At 35.9% G+C, this 19,798-nt stretch overlaps 1 protein-coding gene across 4 annotated transcripts in view; it reads left to right on the top strand.

Moving 5' to 3' along the window:
• The window catches only part of LOC125645465 (uncharacterized), a 131,159-nt gene that overhangs the window by 96,277 nt on the left and 15,084 nt on the right, over positions 1–19,798 (top strand). For 2 of the 4 annotated variants that reach the window (XM_056140156.1, XM_048871005.2), the window contains exons 40-55: positions 2,533–2,760; positions 4,410–4,504; positions 4,597–4,729; positions 8,244–8,416; positions 10,021–10,102; positions 10,640–10,873; positions 11,046–11,143; positions 11,279–11,384; positions 11,485–11,648; positions 11,772–11,847; positions 12,268–12,504; positions 12,970–13,086; positions 14,907–15,048; positions 15,730–15,896; positions 17,167–17,366; positions 17,514–17,688. In XM_056140156.1, coding sequence (XP_055996131.1) covers positions 2,533–2,760; positions 4,410–4,504; positions 4,597–4,729; positions 8,244–8,416; positions 10,021–10,102; positions 10,640–10,873; positions 11,046–11,143; positions 11,279–11,384; positions 11,485–11,648; positions 11,772–11,847; positions 12,268–12,504; positions 12,970–13,086; positions 14,907–15,048; positions 15,730–15,896; positions 17,167–17,366; positions 17,514–17,688 — 2,427 coding nt within the window. The remainder of the gene's footprint in view (positions 1–2,532; positions 2,761–4,409; positions 4,505–4,596; positions 4,730–8,243; positions 8,417–10,020; positions 10,103–10,639; positions 10,874–11,045; positions 11,144–11,278; positions 11,385–11,484; positions 11,649–11,771; positions 11,848–12,267; positions 12,505–12,969; positions 13,087–14,906; positions 15,049–15,729; positions 15,897–17,166; positions 17,367–17,513; positions 17,689–19,798) is intronic. The other 2 variants (XM_056140157.1, XM_056140158.1) reach the window with 2 other exon arrangements.

Below are 19,798 nucleotides of genomic sequence, written 5' to 3'. Positions count from 1 at the left end.
ACAGTCATCAAACTTTGTCAGTTGTTGGGTCTTGCATGTTTGAAGGGTGTTGACGAAAAAAATAGGTCACCTTGACCTACTTTTGGAATTTGACGGCTATATTTATATATTTCAGATACTATTTGACCTACAGTCATCAAACTTTGTCAGTTGATGGGTCTTGCATGTTCGGAGTTCGGTGACCAAAAAGTAGGTCACCATGACCTACGATTGGAATTTGACAGCTATATTTCAATATTCAGATACTAATTGGCTTAAAATCATCAAACTTTGTCAGTTGATATTTCTTGGGTTCTCAAAATGTGTAGACCAAAAAGTAGGTCACATTGACCTACTTTTTTTGAATTCTTAGGATTTAACTAAAGATTTAGAATACTAAGAGGCTAAGAATAGAAATGATGGGGTTGTACAATTTATCAGAAGAGCGATTCTAGGCCCTTGGGCCTCTTGTTATATAGTGTTGATGATATACACAGGACCTGTCTCATGGACCTCTGCAGAGTTTCTGTGGTTATAGTGTTTGAATAATGGTTGTATTCCTAAGGGTAGCTGACACACATTCTACACCCACCCCTCTTTCTCTCTCTTTCTCTCTCTCTCTCTCTCTCTCTCTCTCTCTCTCTCTCTCTCTCTCTCTCTCTCTCTCTCTCTCTCTGTCATTGACTCAATGAATAATTTCTGTTATAAATATAGAGGTATCATAAATTGATGACATAAATTATTTCAATAGGTTACAAGCTTTAGAAATTATTGTGCAAATTACTGTTTGATTTCTGATTGTGTAATTTATAATACAGGTATATAGAGGGGAAAAATTACAATTATATTGAAATTGCATAGTTCAAGGGTCTTTTTAAAAACAATTGAATTACAAGAAAATAGCAGTTGTGGACAGGTCATTGCTAGCAAAACTCAGGTATACTGGGCTTCCTCAAGATCTAAAGAATGCCTGTAGATACTGGCTGTTATTGTTATCAAAACACCTCTCTGGGGTAGCCCCAGACCAGGGTGTCTGCAGATGTCACTCCACCTGAGATCTATTGTTCAATGTTTGATTGGCAGGCAGCTTACAATGTGGGGGTGTCAACTTAAAATTGGGTCTTTAAGCACTCTCGTTTGAAGGACACACCTTCCCGACGACTCTTACTGAACTGACGCACCCTATAGAACTTGTTTTACAAAACACGTGGCCTCATTCTCGCCTTAATATAGTTACACTCTCATACAGGTTATGGTGCACAATTAGGGACAAAATAAGTGACTATGTACAAATTGTGACAAGTGGATGCGGGACGAAGAGATAGAGGAGTGTGTATTGGAGATGGGACGGAGAGATAGCGTAGTATGTAGTAGAGTTGGGATGGAGAGATAGAGAAATATGTAGGAGAGATGGGACGGAGAGATAGAGAAGTGTGTAGTGGAGGTGGGGCAGAGAGATAGAGGAGTGTGAATAGGAGGTAGGACGGAGAGATAGAGGAGTGTGAAGAAGAGATGGGACAAATAGATTGCGGATTATGAAGTGGAGGTGGGATAGAAAGGTAGCGAAGTGTGTAGTGGAAGTGCGACAGAGAGATAGAGGAGTTTAAATTGAGTAGAGAGAGAGAGAGAGAGAGAGAGAGAGAGAGAGAGAGAGAGAGAGAGAGAGAGCAGAGTGTGTAGTGTCGATGGGATAGAAAGATAATGGAGTATGAAGTGAAGGTGGGATAGAAAGATAGCGGAATATGTAGTTGAAGTGGGACAGAGAAATAGAGGAGTGTGTAGTGAGATGGAACAGAAAGATAGAGGAGTGTTAAATTGAAGTGGAGTAGAGAGATAGAGGAATATAAAGTGGAGGTTACGTAGAGAGATAAGGAAGTGTAAAGTGGAGGTGGCTAGTGGAGGTAGTGGAGTATGAAGTGGAGGTGGGATAGAAAGATAGCGGAATGTGTAGTGGAAGTGGGACATAGAGATAGGGGAGTGTTAAATGTAGGTGGAGTAGACAAATATAGGAATGTGTAGTGAAAGTGGGACATAGAGATAGAGGAGTGTTAAATGGAGGTGGAGTAGACAAATATAGGAATGTGTAGTGAATGTGGGACATAGAGATAGAGGAGTGTTAAATGGAGGTGAAGTAGATAGATATATAGATGAGTGTGTAGTGGAGGTGAGTAGAAAGATAGCGGAGTGTGAAGTGGAGATGGGATAAAGAGATAAGGGTGTGTGAAGTTGAGGTGGGACAGAGAGATAGAGGAGTGTGAAGTGGAGATGGGGAAAAACGTGTAGTGAAGAATCATTAGCTGAAATCAGTTGATACCAGGGATAGATGATATTTAGACTATTGTTGTTTTGATGAGAGTCTGAGGAGACACTAGCAATGTTATAATTATGCCTTCTTTTGATCGCAGAACAAATTCTCAGACAGAAAACAACAATTCTTCAATCTTTGTGTCATTTTATTTAAAGTGTTTAAAGACTTGTGGTGTCTTCGTAGGTATGGAGGTGGATTGAATTAATAAATGTTCTCATTCGAATACATTTTACTTGTTTATTTAGACTGTCCGAAGTTTACATACGGAACAGAATGTGACACGAATTGTGTTTGCGAGCGAAGTAATTCCGTATCATGTGACCAAGATACTGGGGAGTGCAAATGTAAGGCTGGGTGGACAGGAGCCCGTTGTACATGCGGAAGTAGTATGAATTGTGACGAAAATTCATACTGTGACGGTTTCAAATGTCTTTGTAACAATGGGTTCTTCTTGAAACCATCCAACTGTTCAGGTATGAAATATTTTTGCAACTACAAGTGTTTTCTACCTTCACTGAATTAAAGAACAAAATAACAACAAATATTATGTCTATTACATCAATGTTCTTTCTGTTTTTATACGCCCGTCATTAGACGGGACGTATTATGTTATGGCACTGTCCGTGCGTTTGTCCGGCTGGCTGGCTCACTGGCTGTCCGTCCGGGGTAATGCTTTCCGGGCTTTTTTCCGTAATGGGTGTATGTACAACTTTGAAATTTGGTCACAACATCTCTCTCGAGAATTATAAGAGGGAGTTTACATTTCAGCTGGATTGGTTCATTCTTGACCTACTTTAGGGCTATGAGTAAGTCAAACAGTTTAACGGACGTTTTTTCGTTACAGATTCAGATATTACCCTGAAATTTACACATAAGCTTCCAGTTTTCGTGGCTTTTTTTTTCTCTCTATAGATATTGTCCTGCAATTTAGTCAAAAGCTTCCTCTTAGAGGAATAAAAGTTCAGTTTGTATTTCAGCTGGATTAGTCCATCCTTGACCTGCTTTTTGGAAATGATAGGTCAAACAGTTTTCCGGGAGTTTTTCATTACGGATACAGATATTGCCCTGATATTTAGTCAAAGGCTTCCTCTCAGAGGAATACAAGTTCAGTTTGCATTTCAGCTGGATTGGTCCATCCTTGACCTACTTTTTTGAAAGAACGGGTCAGAAAGTTTCCTGGGTTTTTTTCATTACGGATACAGATTTTGCCCTGATATTTAGTCAAAGACTTCCTCTTAGAGGAATACAAGTTCAGTTTGCAATTCAGCTGGATTGGTCAATCCTTGACCTACTTTTGGACTAAATATAGGTAAGAGTTTTCTGGCCTTTTTTTCCATTGCGGATATAAATATTGCCCTGATATTTAGTCAAAGGCTTCCTCTCAGAGCAATAAAAGTTCAGTTTGCATTTTATCTGGATTAGTCCATCCTTGACCTACTTTTGGACTAAATATAGGTGAGAGTTTTCGGGGGGGGGGGGGGCTTACGGATACAGATATTGCCCTGATATTTAGTCAAAGGTTTCCTCTCGGAGGAAGACAAGTGCAGTTAACATTTCAGCTGGATTGACGCACTATGACCTACAGTACTTTAGGGGTAGAAGTAGGCCAAACAGTTTTCCAGACTTTTTTTGAAGTCACAACCTCCCTTTCACAAAAACACATAAACAGTTCACATTTCAACTTAATTGGTGCACCATGACCTACTCTAAGGCAAACAGTAGATCAAATGGTTTCCTGGACGTTTTATCACCACATAGATAGATATTGCACTGACATTTTGTCACAACCTCACTCTCAGAGAAATACATAATCAGTTCACATGTCAGATGGATTAGTGCACCATGACCCACTTTAAGGTTTTTCTATTCAGAATGTGTGTTGTATCAATTCAGAGTGCACAATTTGCTTTCATGTTGAATTTCATTGTCCGATGGGCGTATATTGTACCGTTTGTGGTACCCTTGTTGATACCCGGTATATAAAAGAAAAGGGAGTGGTTTTAAACTGTCAACACTTTACACTAAGGATGTTCTTTGAGCACAGGATAATTTTAATGAAATATTCTGTAACATTAAGTAAGGTTGTTTGGCATCTAGAAATGATTTCACTCCTCTAATTTAGGTGGCACCGCTGTGTTGTATTCCTGTTCATTCGAAACAGACTTTCAAACGTGTTCTATAAAAAATTATGGTAGAATGAAGTGGACGAGAGATAACGTAAGTTACCATACACTGTCGGCTATATCAGTCTATGAATTTGAAAAGCGTCAAGTTTATGTCGTAAGAGTTACATCTTTATGTCACTACAGCGTGGGACACCTAGCGATGACACTGGTCCATATTCTGCAAAAGAGGGAAACTTCTATGCTTATACAGAAGCTTCAAGCAAATCCCCTGGTGATAAAGGAATAATGGAAATTCCAGTTTCCAAATCTAATCTAAGTATGTTTAATATTCTTAATACAGCATCAGCACAAGATATAATGACATGACACTAGTATTGTAAAGTGGTCGATAAATACCTTTTTTTTATTGTTGTTAATGAAATAGAATGACGTAAAACTTTTGTTTTGTTTTACGTCCATTTAAAGAATAGTTCGCTGAACGTCACCAACTGAATGTGAAGTCCAAAAAATTAGATATATCCTTAGTTCTCGGGCTGTACCACTGAAGGTACTGTGACATGTCAACGTCTGTCGTGACACAAAATATCCATTGGTAGGGTCATATCGGAAAAACCTGCGACTCTCACATTTAAGTGCCGAGAGTTTGGCCAAGGAACAAGCCCTACCTATGTTTACGACTTTGGTTTGACACGGCCATGACACATGCGGGCTTAAACTATCAAACTCTTGGTCGCTTCGCTCTACCACTGAGCTACGGCAAATAGTTTCCTTGTTAGAATAACAAATGATGAAAATTCCAACGGTTACATTGTTAGTTACTACGCAGATTAATTCTAATAAAGCATAGTCTATTCCAGCTTGAAATAGTGTATTCTACATCATGTAAATTTGTGCATCCTAGAAACGATTGATTGATCATTTATTTCTTTATTGTATGGAAGTTTGGAAGTTACGTATGTCCTTGCATAAACTGATTATTCCAATAAAGAGTCCACGTTACCTTGGAAGTAGAGGCAATGTAACATGTGTAAAGCACAAAACTTATGAATACTTATTATCAAAGGTATCATTACAGAAAATTAGGAAATGAATGATTCAAAACCTAAAAACTTTAATATCGACCCCAACTTTCTCTTTCTCTCCTTCTCTCTCAGTAACTAACGGGGATATATACACACCTCGAAAATGTTTATATCTATGAATACATGTATTACGTATGATATGTATATATTGGAGCATATATACCGGTCGCGGTAGCTAAATGGTGGAGCGTTCGTTTCTTAACCTGGAGGTCGTGAGTTTGAGCCCAACTCGGGTCGTATTAAGACTTTTACATAGGTAGTGATTGCTCCTTCGCCAAACGATCGGCATTTAAAAGAAAGATGAAGATAACAAATAGTGAATAATCTCCTAACTCTTATAATGTAAACCTTATACGGTACCAATTTTGATGCACCAGATGCACATTTCGACAAATAATGTATCTTCAGTGATGCACAACCGAAATGTTTGAAATCCGAAATAACAATGAAGTTTTAGAGCTATATTATAAGGGAAAACAATGTGCCAAAACAAGTGGTGTCAAATTCGTCTAAGGATAAGAGCTATGCGTGAGGGAGATAATCCTTAATTTTGAAATGAATTTCTAAATTTTATAACAGCAATTAAATATACATCTGTATTTTCAAGCTAGTAACGAAGTACTTACACTGTAGCTACTGGGCTGTAGAGACCCTCGGGGACTAACAATCCACCAGCAGAGGTCTCGACCCAGTGGTCATAAGCAATACATAGTAGAAAGTTGGGCAAACATGTATCCCTGGATATACCAGTGAGATCAGTTGCCTAGAAGAAGTAAACATCCCCTGTCGACCGGTCAGGTAAACGGAGTTATCCGCAGTCAAAATAAGTGTGCAAAGAACGGCCTAACAATCGGTATAAACAAATAAGACATCATTTGACACAATAACAAGTTGTTTTGACAAACTAGATTGTTTTAACGACCATAGAACTTGCGAAATGTTAACTTTAAACGAGACTATTGAAATTCCTACACCATCAATTTCAGTAGCCTTCTTTAATTTAAAAACTGGCCATACGCTAAACAATCTCTTGCGTATCGAATCAGTTGAGAGATATAAACACCATACGCAGGTGATAATGAAATATTTCTGTACAAATATGGAAGTTGACGATGGAGAAGCTGAAATCATCCCTTTTATGATAAAGTTGAGTCGTTAGTTACTGTTAACATTTATTTTCAATATAATATGTAAGTATGAATTAGAAGTGGACGACTCTATAATGTCTTTTATTTCGATTCACATGGATATATTGAATCGACATATGAATAAACATTAGCACTGTTAATAGATAAAACGTCATCGATATATCTAAATGTCGCATTGAAGGCCACATCAAAAGATTAGTTCTTCTCACTTAGAAGTTTTTGAATAAATTCTGCTTCATATGAATATAAAAACAGGTCAACTAACAAAGGAGCACAATTCGTGTTCATGGGAGATGCAACAGTCTGTTGGAAGGCCTGATCACCAAAGCCTACGAAGATAGTGTCAATGAGGAACTCCAACATATTTTGAATTTCAACTTCAGCGTACTTGTGCGCGGAATCAGAGTGATGTTTACCAAAGTAGTTCTTTGGATGATTGATCAATAGATATAAAAGTTTCCGTTTTCCATTTTTGTTGGGGAAGCAACTGTCTATGATGTCAAAACGTCTTGTCTTTAATTTATCGTGAACAATGGTCGTGTAAAGTGTTGAAAAGTCATACTTTTTTATGTTAACTTAAGGAAAACTTTGTGAAAGTTTGCTAATTGTTCTATAATTATTTTTTAAGAATTTACATTTGATTTACACCACTTTGGTTGTGTAGTGTCACAGTACGTTTACAGTGTCTTCTTCACAGCTGTTAATATTTTTGTGAGGAGGAAAGATAGAGACTTGGTAGAACACTTACTGGATTCAGCAATATATTTTTGTAAGAGTTTCATGGAGTTTAGGATTCCAGTATAGGTAAGGTAACTCGTATTCATCCAACCCATTGACTGGGATATTAAGAAGTGATAATTATGGGTCTTTTGAATGTTACCTTAAAACAGAGACCCCGTGTCGCGGCAAACGTTGGAACGCTACAGAACCTTCATTGCAACGTCCCTGAGCGCTTAGCATAGGTTCAAAGAACTGCGATAGTATTGTTTTGCGGCCTACCTTCTGGTCAATTTTTTAAAAGTTATCATTTTAAAATTATTTTTAATGTCAATATAGATATTTATATGAATTTACAAATACGTTGATTTATTTCACAAACCAAAGAAAGGATGGTATTTGCCTACCCCTTAATGAAAAGAAGCTGAAATTAACAGCAATGAATTAATTAACACTGGTATTAAAATTAATAATCATTCACTAGTGGACTCTACTTTACATTAAAATATATCAAAATTGCAAAGCTTTTTAAAATATACGTGTTGAAAATGTAGGCGGGAATCCAGAGTTAGCGTGCGGAGTTCTTTGTGGTACTTCTCCTGCAGCTGGTGACGTCTCAATATGAGTGAAAAATTCTTGACGTCGCGTAAAGCAAACAATCAATCAACATATTTGAGTAAATACATGTATAGGTATATGGACACAGACATATACTTTTCAACAAGCAAGTATTTGCTTGTAATGCAACATATGTCGGTATGTAAGAGTACAAATGAAAATGATTCATTCAAAACTTAGCATATTATATGTGAGCAAAGGAATATGAGACATAAAGCTTGTAATTTGTATTCTAAATTAGACCTCATACAATTTTCTTTTACAGCAATGCATGCATGCTTCCAATATTATTTTCATATGAGAGGAGATAATATAGGCGATTTGAATGTAACAATTGAAGATAAAGTTGGATCAGAAATCGCCAGATGGTCTAAGTCGGGACATTTTGGTTCTCGTTGGGACAGAGGTTATGTATCTCTACCAGCTAATACAGCTGTGGTATGTACAGTTTACAACTTAATATAACTAAACTAGAAAGAGTTGTACATGCTCATTGAAATATTCTTAATTGTATGTACATTCATATGTGTAGTATTTCCTTGGTATCGAATCCATTGCACTCAATCTGCCATATGCAAAGATATTGAATTCAAAATTTATTGAGGCAGTTCATGCAAAGCGGGAGTCTAATATTCACAAGATAGACCAATATGGTTATGTTTACATTTCCTTTTCACCGTTTACGACGTCACAATCGAGGAGTCTTCCCCGTGGATAACGATAATAGCTCCAAAGCAGTAGAAACGCAGTATCACAGATCTATTTTCTCTTAAAATACACAATATTTCTTGAAACATTGCGTAGAGTGTCGTAGATAGATCTTGATAAATCAAAGTCACCGAATTTCAGAAAACCTTACTTACCTCAAACACTTCGTTAGCGTTTAAATGCTGAAATTGGTGATTTAACCCCATATTTTTCGGCCATTTCATCTCTTTATCTACTTTATTTGTTTGATAGAGTATGTATAATCCGATACCATGCTTGTTGGTGAATATATTGCCCCTTTTCTCATATTTCACGCGTACTTTGCATAACATCGTACCGATTTGTATTGTGCTTGGGGTGCTACAAGTCGTCGCATGACGTTTCTGTTTTCATTTGTAACGTGTTTACAATTCAAAATTAACTACATGTATTACATGTATCAAAGAAATTTCATTTTTTTTAAATATACGAGAGTATACCTTGCGATGTTTCACGTCGGCATGCTTCATGAAACGCCAACAATGAAACTTATCTTTCACATCTACAATCTGCTGTTATTTCTGTCGAATTTCTCAGCTGTTTTTGTAAAAAGATTAAAAACTCAACATCTAATGATTTAACTGTAGGTACGGTCCGTTGCCATGGAAACACGATGCATGGTTCCAGTAATTTTCACTTTTTAAACATTTATTATCACCATACACAAAAGTGTGAGTTTCGTTCAGATTTGTGATTTTTGCACCTTCCACTTTTTTAAAGACAATTCTCAATGGTTACTGACAGCTTCTCTTAAAAAAACACCATGTTCTGTGACGTTTATTTTCAAATATTTAATTGGTTGTACGATTGTTAGAATTACTCAAAAAATCTCAAATACCCAAAGGTTAGATGAAAAGGTAAAAACAACGAACAGTGACCAATCTCATACGGTGTAATTCCCACACATAATGCAAAATAGAGAGTTGGGCATACACGGACTCCTAGACATCCCAGAGGTGGGATCAGGTGCCTAGGAGGAGTAAACATCTTCTGTCGTCCGGTCACATCCGCAGTGAGACCTAAGATCAAATAGATACATTTATTTTAGTGGCTTCAAAATGATCTCAACGAAACTTTTCAGCGAACTTTTCGAACAAACCTTGTTTTACTACTCGAATGATTTCCTTTGCTGAAGATGTCAACATTCTATAGATATTTTTACATACCAAATTCCAATGCGATCTGGTAGACGATGTAGTCGCGGTATAACATTGACCATGTAGCATAATGTTTATGTAAATTGTTTTGTACTTGTATGGATACAATATTCATAGTTAAATTTCACATTTCCACAGATAAAGATAACGGGGATAAGAGGCAATGGGTATCAGTCAGACATTGCACTAGATGACTTCAAAATATTGCAAGGACATTGTGGTAAGTTTTACAGACGACTTCAAAGGTTTAAATGAACATTGTGGTAAGTTTTACAGACGACATTAAAATCTTACAAGAATATTGTAGTACAAAGTTTTACAGACGGTTTCAAAAGCTTACAAGGACATTGTGTTAAGTTTTACAGACGACTTTACAATAGTTCAAAACCAGGAAAAAGAGACACAAAGATCAGATAAAGTACACATCTATATGTGTTTGGATCAGATAAAGTACACATCTATATGTGTTTGGATCAGATAAAGTACACATCTATATGTGTTTGGATCAGATAAAGTACACATCTATATGTGTTTGGATCAGTTAAAGTGCACATCTATATGTGTTTGGATCAGATAAAGTACACATCTATATGTGTTTGGATCAGATAAAGTACACATCTATATGTGTTTGGATCAGATAAAGTACACATCTATATGTGTTTGAATTTTTCTAACAAATGAATCTACTGTGTTATGTTTTCTTTTATGAATCGAAATTCATTTATTTACAACTAACAGAACTCTTGTTGACATTCAGACTGTGAAGATTGGAAATATGGATTACTGTGTGAAAAATCATGCAACTGCATTAGAGGTAACTCTAAAGGATGTGACAGTCAAAGTGGAAGCTGTATTTGTCAACCTGGTTGGAGTGGAAATAAATGCGATTGTCAGAAGGCAAAGGACACATGCGACATTTCGTATTCCTATTGCCATGGTGACCGATGTGTTTGCAAAGATGGCCAGTACACCACTGGTGTCACATGCTCTGGTATTTACGTAAAAATTCATGAGAACGTATTACACATAATAAATAAAAACCTAGTTTTGCCAATATTTCGTATATTAGTACTAAATCTAAATTGTATTGAAAGAATCTTCAAATTTTAAACATTAAAAATGATAAACGGTCTAATTTATTTCAAACTATGCAACTGTTGTAGGTCTCAAAAACATTACATATTTCTGTGCATTCGAGTCATCAGACAGTGTTGATCGATGCAAGATTAAATTGTTTCCATTACAATGGGTGGTAGAAGAGGTGAGATACAGACATTCAAATGTTAAGTCTATTTTATATTGGAATTGAAAACGGTGTGATATAGTATGTTTGATGAAACGAAACATGATTGAAACTATTTTGCCGGTGTACTAAAATGAGTTCACTTATTCTTAGGAGTCTATAAATGATGAGAGTCACGTGGACATCAATCGCTACCTAATGACAAGACTCTCCGCTAGGAGGAATGTGTACTCGTTCTCTCTACGAAATATAACTCTAAGTAAGTAACTAAAACACGTCATATGAACATTGATACAGTAATTGTCTTGATTACCCACAAATAAGAATAAAAGTCTACAGTCCGTTTTCTTGCAATTCAGAGAGTGACAGCTGCCTTCAGGTGAAATATTTTTCCCGCGATCCGACGAACCAGATGATACGAATTCAGGTAGTAAAAGATGATCATTTGATAAATAACAAGGTGTTTCAAGGAAGGGATTGGTCAACTGCCCGTGTTTCGATAAAAGCAGCAACAGGCATCAAAGTATGTATTACACATACATTACGTTGTAAATCGTCGTGTAGTATTAGTCAATGTCATGTTGTTTTATCATTTTAATTTGTTGGTTAAATTGATTTTAAAGTCTGGGTAAATTCCTTTTTGTAGATTCATTTTATTGTGTATGTCTACAACAGCCCACCTGTACTCATTGATGACATCATCATCTTTGCTAGGGCTTGTGGTAATTTTATTACTCTTTGTTGTGAAAAAATAATTGAATTGGTATGTTTTGAAAGATCACAATTATCTGGAATAATTCTGTGAAACCTCTTGAGCGCCTTTTTTCATTTACTACTGTTTTGCATTATAATATCACACAACTATGTACATTTGTATCACAATCATGCAAACTACTTAACCTAGTATAACAAAGTTGAGAACTCTGTTACTTGAGCGATTCGAAAATGAATTAATCTATTTAATGAATCTATAATTAATATCCTGAAAATCAATTCTGTGGATGTTCGTGTCATGATGGTTTAAATTTACATCCCCTCTCCAGATGCAATTCCCCGGGGTGAATGAAGTTTCATTTTCCTCTCATTATTATGCATTGAGTAATGAAGTTATCAAAACATAATGTATATTTCCTTGTATACAGGTGCATGCTCACAGTGGTATTATGGTTCAGATTGTGAAAAAATGTCCAAATGCAACCGCACAAATACACTTTCATTTGACAACAATGACCTTTGCAACTGCAAGAGAAATTGGTATGGTGAACGATGTGATTGTTCGAAGGCACAAAATGACGCATGTGTTAGAGAAGGAGAGGTCTGTAGGAGAAACATCTGCACATGCAAAGATGGATATACCAGAGCCGGAACGGGCTGTAGAGGTATATGTAAAAGACGTGTATTTTTAAAAAACAAAGCTCGTTTGCTTTCATATGAGTCTTTTGTAAGGTAATAATTTCATCATAATACTCCTAATAACATGAACCGTGCGGGTGAGGATACTATATTGTCTGTATACATGGTTTGTCTGTAAATTAGTATATTTCCACAAAATGTTTGGAAATATCGTGTTCCGATGTTCACCCATGGGGTAAAACTGGCTACTATAGCTGCAAGAAAACCTGGTATGGATAAAAATAGGACTGTTTGAAAACAAGAAATGGCGGATGTTTTAAGCAAGTTACGACATGCGCTTGGAAAGATGACAAGAGCTGACGTTGAGATCTGATACTAGATGAAATTGGATTAGTGTACACGTAAATAAACATTGTTAATCTGTAGTTTATATTTCATTTAATTTGAAAAAAAGTCATATTATTTCAGTTTCTAATTATATTTATTTACAGATATCAATGAATGCAAATTTATGTGCAAGAGTCCTCTACAGAGATGCACAAATACGGATGGATCATATAGCTGTGATTGTAAAAAGGGAAATTTTGGAGATGGGAGCATTTGTTCAGGTGCAAATATCTGTCTTGTATTGATTTTTTTTTGGGGGGGGGGGGGCTACTCTGTTTGAATATCAAGTGATAATTACTGGTATTTGTAGGTATTTCATGGAAAGTTCATTAAAAACTTGAGGGCATAAAAATGTAATATTGATAAAATCCTAATCTGTATGACGGTTATGGTGGTCCAAATTCCCTGGAGTGTTAGATTTAAAGACCATAGGAAGGAGATATATATGTATTGAAGGGGTTTTATTAGAACACTGCTAAGAATTATGTTACTCATCTAACATTCCACGACCACCATTAAGTTATCAACGCATTTTTTAAAAATAACATTTGACACCAGAGGTTGGGTCAGGTGCTTCAGATGTGTAAGCATCCCCTGTTACCCACCACACCCACCGTAAGCCATATATCAGGTATTTGGAACAATCCTTAGTCAAGATTAGTAGGTTTAATTGGCCTAGAATTTCATTCCATGTATGTCGCACAGAGTTTAAAACAACGATTGAAATAAATACTTTAACTTTAAAGCAAGCACTTTGGGTATTTGTTATTACAATGGAAACATAATTTGTCCGTCTGAATCCTCGAACAATTTTCGAATGAGGACATTCTTGAAGTACGGAATATGTGTAGGGTGTTGAAAATGTGCATGTAACAAAGACTTTGATTTTCTTCAATTCTTGAGAAAATTAAAGGTTTGTTAAACTTAGTATGTTTTTAGGAAATGTTATAAAGTGAGTAGTGGTTTGTCCTTTTAACACCTCTCACAGATTTAAAGCTAGGGCCTTTTGTAAACAACTTGAAGATGTGCATAGTGCAATGATTTTGATTTGCAACAATTTTTAATCTTTGATTTTTAAAATATTTACAGGTTGCTGAAATTGGTCTTTGGGGATATTTTATATATTTAACTCTTGGTTTGTCTATCTACCTCCTCTCACAGTTTTTAAGCCAAGAAATTATATTCATTCGATACAAAAATAATTAAACCACAGCCTGATGATGCCTGATACTACCTTAAACAAAGTTCTAAATTATGGTGTAAGACAAAAGCCCAGCATAAGCTTTCCATGGGCATACTCTGTATCGTTTCTGGTACTCTTGTTGCATTCTTACTTACGAAGCAGATTTTATTGAAAAGCTTTTTCATGGGAAGAAACATTTTGTTGTGGCCATTTAGATATATCGACTACGTTTTATCTATTAACAATATTCATCAATATATCGCAGTGAACTCGAATTCAAAGACATCATAACGTTTTCCACATCCGTTTCATGTTTGGATGTTTTACTGAACATAAACTTAAATGGCAAATTAACAATTCAACTTTATGACAAAGTGATGACTTCAGATCCTCCATTATTCATGTAGCAATATTTTATTAACACCGGAAAATATTCATTTGATTCGATATAAGACAGCATGTACTACAAATGATAAATTTATAAACCAAAACAATAGCTACTAACAAATAAGTTGTTCTTACAGGGTTTCAACAATCTTGTTTAATGACAATATTCTATTCTCGTTATAATGTTATTATTTTCATTATATTAAATGCTTTTGTACGTGTTATATACCAATTATTTTACACACTTATTTTAACTAGTCTGCGGATTCTTCCATTTAGTATGTTAAGATAAAAGTCTCACTGCGGGTAAGACAAGTCAATAGGGGAAGCTACTCCTCCTACACATCTGATCCCACCTCTGGTGTTTTCAGAAGTTCATGTTTACCCTACTCTCAATTTCGTATCGTTTATAGGATAAATATGAGATTAATCTTCAATTTCTCATCAATGAAAAGTAAATTTATATTCAAGACTCCATCCTTGCCGTTACAAATGGACTTCGTCCAATGGAAGGCACGATGATGATGTGGCGAGACAATGCATGGGGAGCGGTCTGTCAGTCATTTGATTTGTTTACAGCCATGACAGCGTGTAATACAATTTTCCCTGATATGTAAGTATGATAAGATTATGGTTAGTGCTTTCCGATGTTCACTGGTTGTAATTTTAATCCGGGTTGTTTGATCACAATGAATTAAATTTATTGTGAGGATAATCACTGCTAACCTTCAATCATGCTCATCGTGATAGATCCCAGTGCAAACAGTTCAAATGTTGATATTTCTAGCACATCGGTAAACACAAGGCCCCTTTAATTTCTTGTTGAGATTGATGAGTCGTCTGAATGTGAGATATAAAAATGTATTTTTCACAAATTCTTGAAAGGATCAACTTACGAAGAGGCTTCCCTCAACATCGAAATTTAAATGGATATAAATAGTCAATATCATTAATTTATCATTTGCATATCAGGGTAAACCTGTCATATCATATTTGAGAGATTTTCTTTTACAAAATTATGATCAGTAGAAGATCGATTCTGTTAGCTAATTTAAAGGGTATTTCAAATTTTACTTGTTTATTCGTTTGCAATGAGTACAAATTTTTCAAAACTCATTCTAAGCTTCATTACTTCCTGTGTATGTGATGTAAATGGAATAATTTATTCACTCATAACTATCATGTGATGAGATATATAATCTTGAAAAGTTTTCAAATGTAAAGTTTACCATGAAGCTTTTATTGTTGTTGTGTATATAGTAAAATAATTTTATCATTGGACCTCACACCTCAGATATGGCGTTCATCTTGCTCAGAAAGGAGGCTATAAATCGCCTGATGGTATTGCGTTCAGCTCTATATCATGTCCTCGTAAAAGAAAGGATTTTGACCTCACCAAATGCAGCGTTTCAGTTGAGCCCTGTGATACAGAGAACGATGCGATGTATCTATCATGTGGTGGTGAGTACACTGCTTAAACGTCCTGTAAATACTCCTTCAAATCAATCACCTGTACAATGTACCTATCAAATTGTATATTAAAATAACATTTATTGCATTTAAAAGCCTATATGAGTTATGAAAATTACCGAGGAATAATTGTTTGAATGATGATTGTCTGTCAACCGAGGGAGAAAGATGTCAAATGTGATACTCTATGCTATAAGACCAACTTTAAACGTTATGAAACAGAAAGTCACAGACGGTATGTGAAACTTGCAATAGATTCAAATAGATAATGGGTTATACAGAGGAAGGTAGCTGGTACAGTGTATGTTCTTTTATAGTATGCACATTGTCTCGCGATAGCTCAGTGGTAGAGCGTTCGCTTTGTAACTGGGATGTCGTGAGTTCGAGTTCCACTCGTTCCATGGCCGCGTCAAACCTAAGACGTTAACATAGACCATAGGGATTGCTCCTTCAAAAATTGCTTGGCATTTTAAAAGTGAGAATAATGGGTCTTTCCGATATGATATTAAACTCTGAGGTCCCGTGTCGTGGCAAGCGTCAGCACGTTAAAGAACACTAACTGCTACGACTCTGAGCGCTAAGCATAGGTCTAAATTTGTGGTACTTCACCCACGGTAACGTCTCAATATGAATGGAAATTTCACAACGGGACGTAAAATAAACAATCAATCAATTGAAACTCTGCAGGGAAGGATAAATAGAGTCTCCATTCCTCAATGGTAGAGCGTTCACTTTGTAACCGGGAGGTCGTGAGTTCGAACCCCGAACATGGCTTGCACCATGACCGCATCAAAACTGAGACGTAAGCATGGGTAGTGGTTGCTCCTTCGAAAAACGCTCGGCCATTTAGAGGTAAGAATCGCGGATCTTTCCGATATGACCTTAAAAATAGAAAATAGAGGTTCCGTGTCGCTGTAGGCGTTGTCACATTAAAGAACCCTCGCTGCTGTGGTTGTAAGCGCTAAGAGTAGATCTAAATTTGTGGTACTTCATCTACAACTTGTGACGTCTAAATGTGAGTGAAAAGTTTTCGATGGGACGTAATACAAATAACCAAAAACCGGTAATTTACTACTCATGAAGTTAGAAATATGTGCGAATATAGATCAAAGTATTTTATTAAATCAGAAACATTATCTGCAGATAATATATTACTTCGATTTCAAAATGAATTGATAGATATTATCAAATTGTAGAGTTACCTTTGTAATCTAGCTTAATGAGGTTCAGAATTAACAAATTCTAAATTCTATTTTCTTAGTATGTGGAGGGATATACAAATCGCAGTTTGGACTAGTGGAGCCCCCTGTAGAAGTACCAGCGAACACACTTTGTTACTTTTTATTGACACCATTCAATGCGAAATCAATAAATGCAACATTCATCTCCTTCTCAATGTATTCAAGTAACAAAACTCGAACAAAACGATATGATCAGTCATGCGATGAAACATATATTGAGGTATGGGACCTACTGTATTAGAATTTAAATGAGAATTACATTTGTCTGAAATTTCTTGGTGGCTTAAAATTTCCTGTAAACTGAAAGTTGTTCTGACATAACTGAATGCACACTCTTCCCGTGTCATTTCTTTCACTTTTTCCCCAGATATTTGATGGTCCAGATACTGAATCCCCTTTCCTAGGTCGACATTGTACTAGCCGTCCAAGATTCACCATCAACTCGAAGGGAAATTCGTTATTTCTTATTTACAGAACATCAAGAAATACTGCCAAGCACGATTTTCAGATGGTCTATCGAACAGAGAAGAGTGTTGAAGATCGTATGTATATATACACTATAGCCGTGTTTGATTTCAACAATATTGGATTCAAATTCAAATTTGTTATCCAATTATTAACATTTTTGAGTTGGATACGATGCTTTAGCTACATGAGAGGTGTAATATTCACCCAGCACCTCAGAAATAGCAATAATTAATTATTTAAATTATGATTGATTAGTTAAAACATTGAATCAGCTATCACAATTCCTGATCGACCAGTCTTTGTTTACAGTTAGAGTAAAACACGTAGTGAAAGGTAATAAAGGACACAGGTTTGTACTGGACAACCAATAATGATACCCAATTGTATGAATTTAGGAATTCCCAAACCAATTTTTGTTGTTGGAAAAATCAAATGTTACATGCACCTAGAAAGCACTTGCATGTGTTCTATTTTCTAGTTTGTTCAATTTCAGCCAATCTTGGAATTATTCAATGAATATATTCAACGATATTATGTTAAACCTCTATCTTATTTTCGATATGTAATACATGTAGTATTTCATAGATAAACAACTTCTAATTTGCCCTTAGAATGCATGTATGCATCCTACTCGTTTAACGATATTTTATGCCCCGCCACGAATACGTCTTCTGTCTGTCGGACCATCCGTCACACTTTGCATTTCGCTCAGTTTCAAAGAAACTATTCAAAATATTGTTATCAAATGTCATATGGGGGACATATATTCAACTTCATCAATATGTTTGACCTTGATATTTCCTTTGACCTTGACCTCACTTTTCAATATTTGGTGTTTCGCTCAGTTTCAAGCATTTATTAAAAATATTTTTATGAAAACTCTTACTCTGATATATATTAGTAGTAGCTATTCAACTGTAGGATTATTGTTTGACCTTGGCATCCCCTGTGACATTGACCTCACTACTCCCTATTTGGTGGTGAGCTCAGTTTCAAAGCAATTAATGACCTTTCTTGTCCCTATCTGAATATGACCGGGGCATATAGTGTTTGTATAAGTTTACTAAATGTTTAAACCCGGGTACTAACACAACAAAGTGAATTTCCTATTGAGAAAGAACAGCATTTCTCTTCTAATTCATTGATAAGGTACAAAGTAGATGTCTCCATTGAAAAGCTATATACGTTTTTCACATGAATGAGATATCCCCCATCACCCTCTATGATCACTTTTCATCTGCACAATTTGTTTTTAAATAAAAGGGAGGTTCAATTTTGTAACTTTTCCCGCAAAATGGAAAAATTCAATCCATTTTGCATTGTGAATGAGGAAGAAGATCGGGCCATGAGAAAGCACCTATAAATACCTGGCTTTTTGAATATTGCATTACTAATGTCACATTGGACAAGGCATTCATGTTCTATGGACATAGTTCTAGTTATTTCATCTCTCTGCTAGAGTTCCGGATTCTGGAATCTAGATACAATTGCAAAAATCCATCTATAATCCAACATCTCCGATTCTTAATCCGAAATCGTGGCACTGTAATGAAACATGTCTTAAATTACAATCTGCGCTTAAAGGAATAGGTTCTTTTGCGTTACTTACACAATGTACAGTAATATACTTAAGTTCGAGAAAAGAATATCTGCGTCTGATTATTTCAAATAATACATGAGTATTTGATCCTTTTTTGTGCCAAGGTAAAGTCTAGAGTCAACATCATTTAGTACAGAACTTTGAAATCTGGTACAGCGGTAATAAATAGTTTCTACTAGAACTTGATTACAAATTATGTAGTGATGTGAAATCTAAATACACATGTAGGTATTTCGAAAAGTGGTCGCGGTGCTTAATGGTTAGAGTGTTTGCTTTGTGACCAAGAGGTTATGGGTTAAAGTCTCGCTCAAACCTCCGCCACGTCAAAGTTCCTTCACGAAATCCTCGGTGTTTTGAAGTAGCGTCACGAGTCTTGTAGATGACATCAGGTGATAGCATGGTAACGAACACTAATTACCACGGCCATAAGTGCATATGTCTAGATTTGCAATACTTCCATTACAGTAGGTTAAGTCTCGATTATTAGTCCCCTACCGACGAAGTCGAAGGGGACTTTAGGTTTGCACTATGTCCGGTTGTCCGTCAGATCAGCTTTCCGCACTTTTTTTCTGTTATCGCAGATC

This window comes from Ostrea edulis, chromosome 6 (genome assembly GCF_947568905.1).
Source record: "Ostrea edulis chromosome 6, xbOstEdul1.1, whole genome shotgun sequence".
Lineage (NCBI taxonomy): Eukaryota > Metazoa > Mollusca > Bivalvia > Ostreida > Ostreidae > Ostrea > Ostrea edulis.
This window is presented reverse-complemented; position numbering and strand designations above follow the sequence as displayed.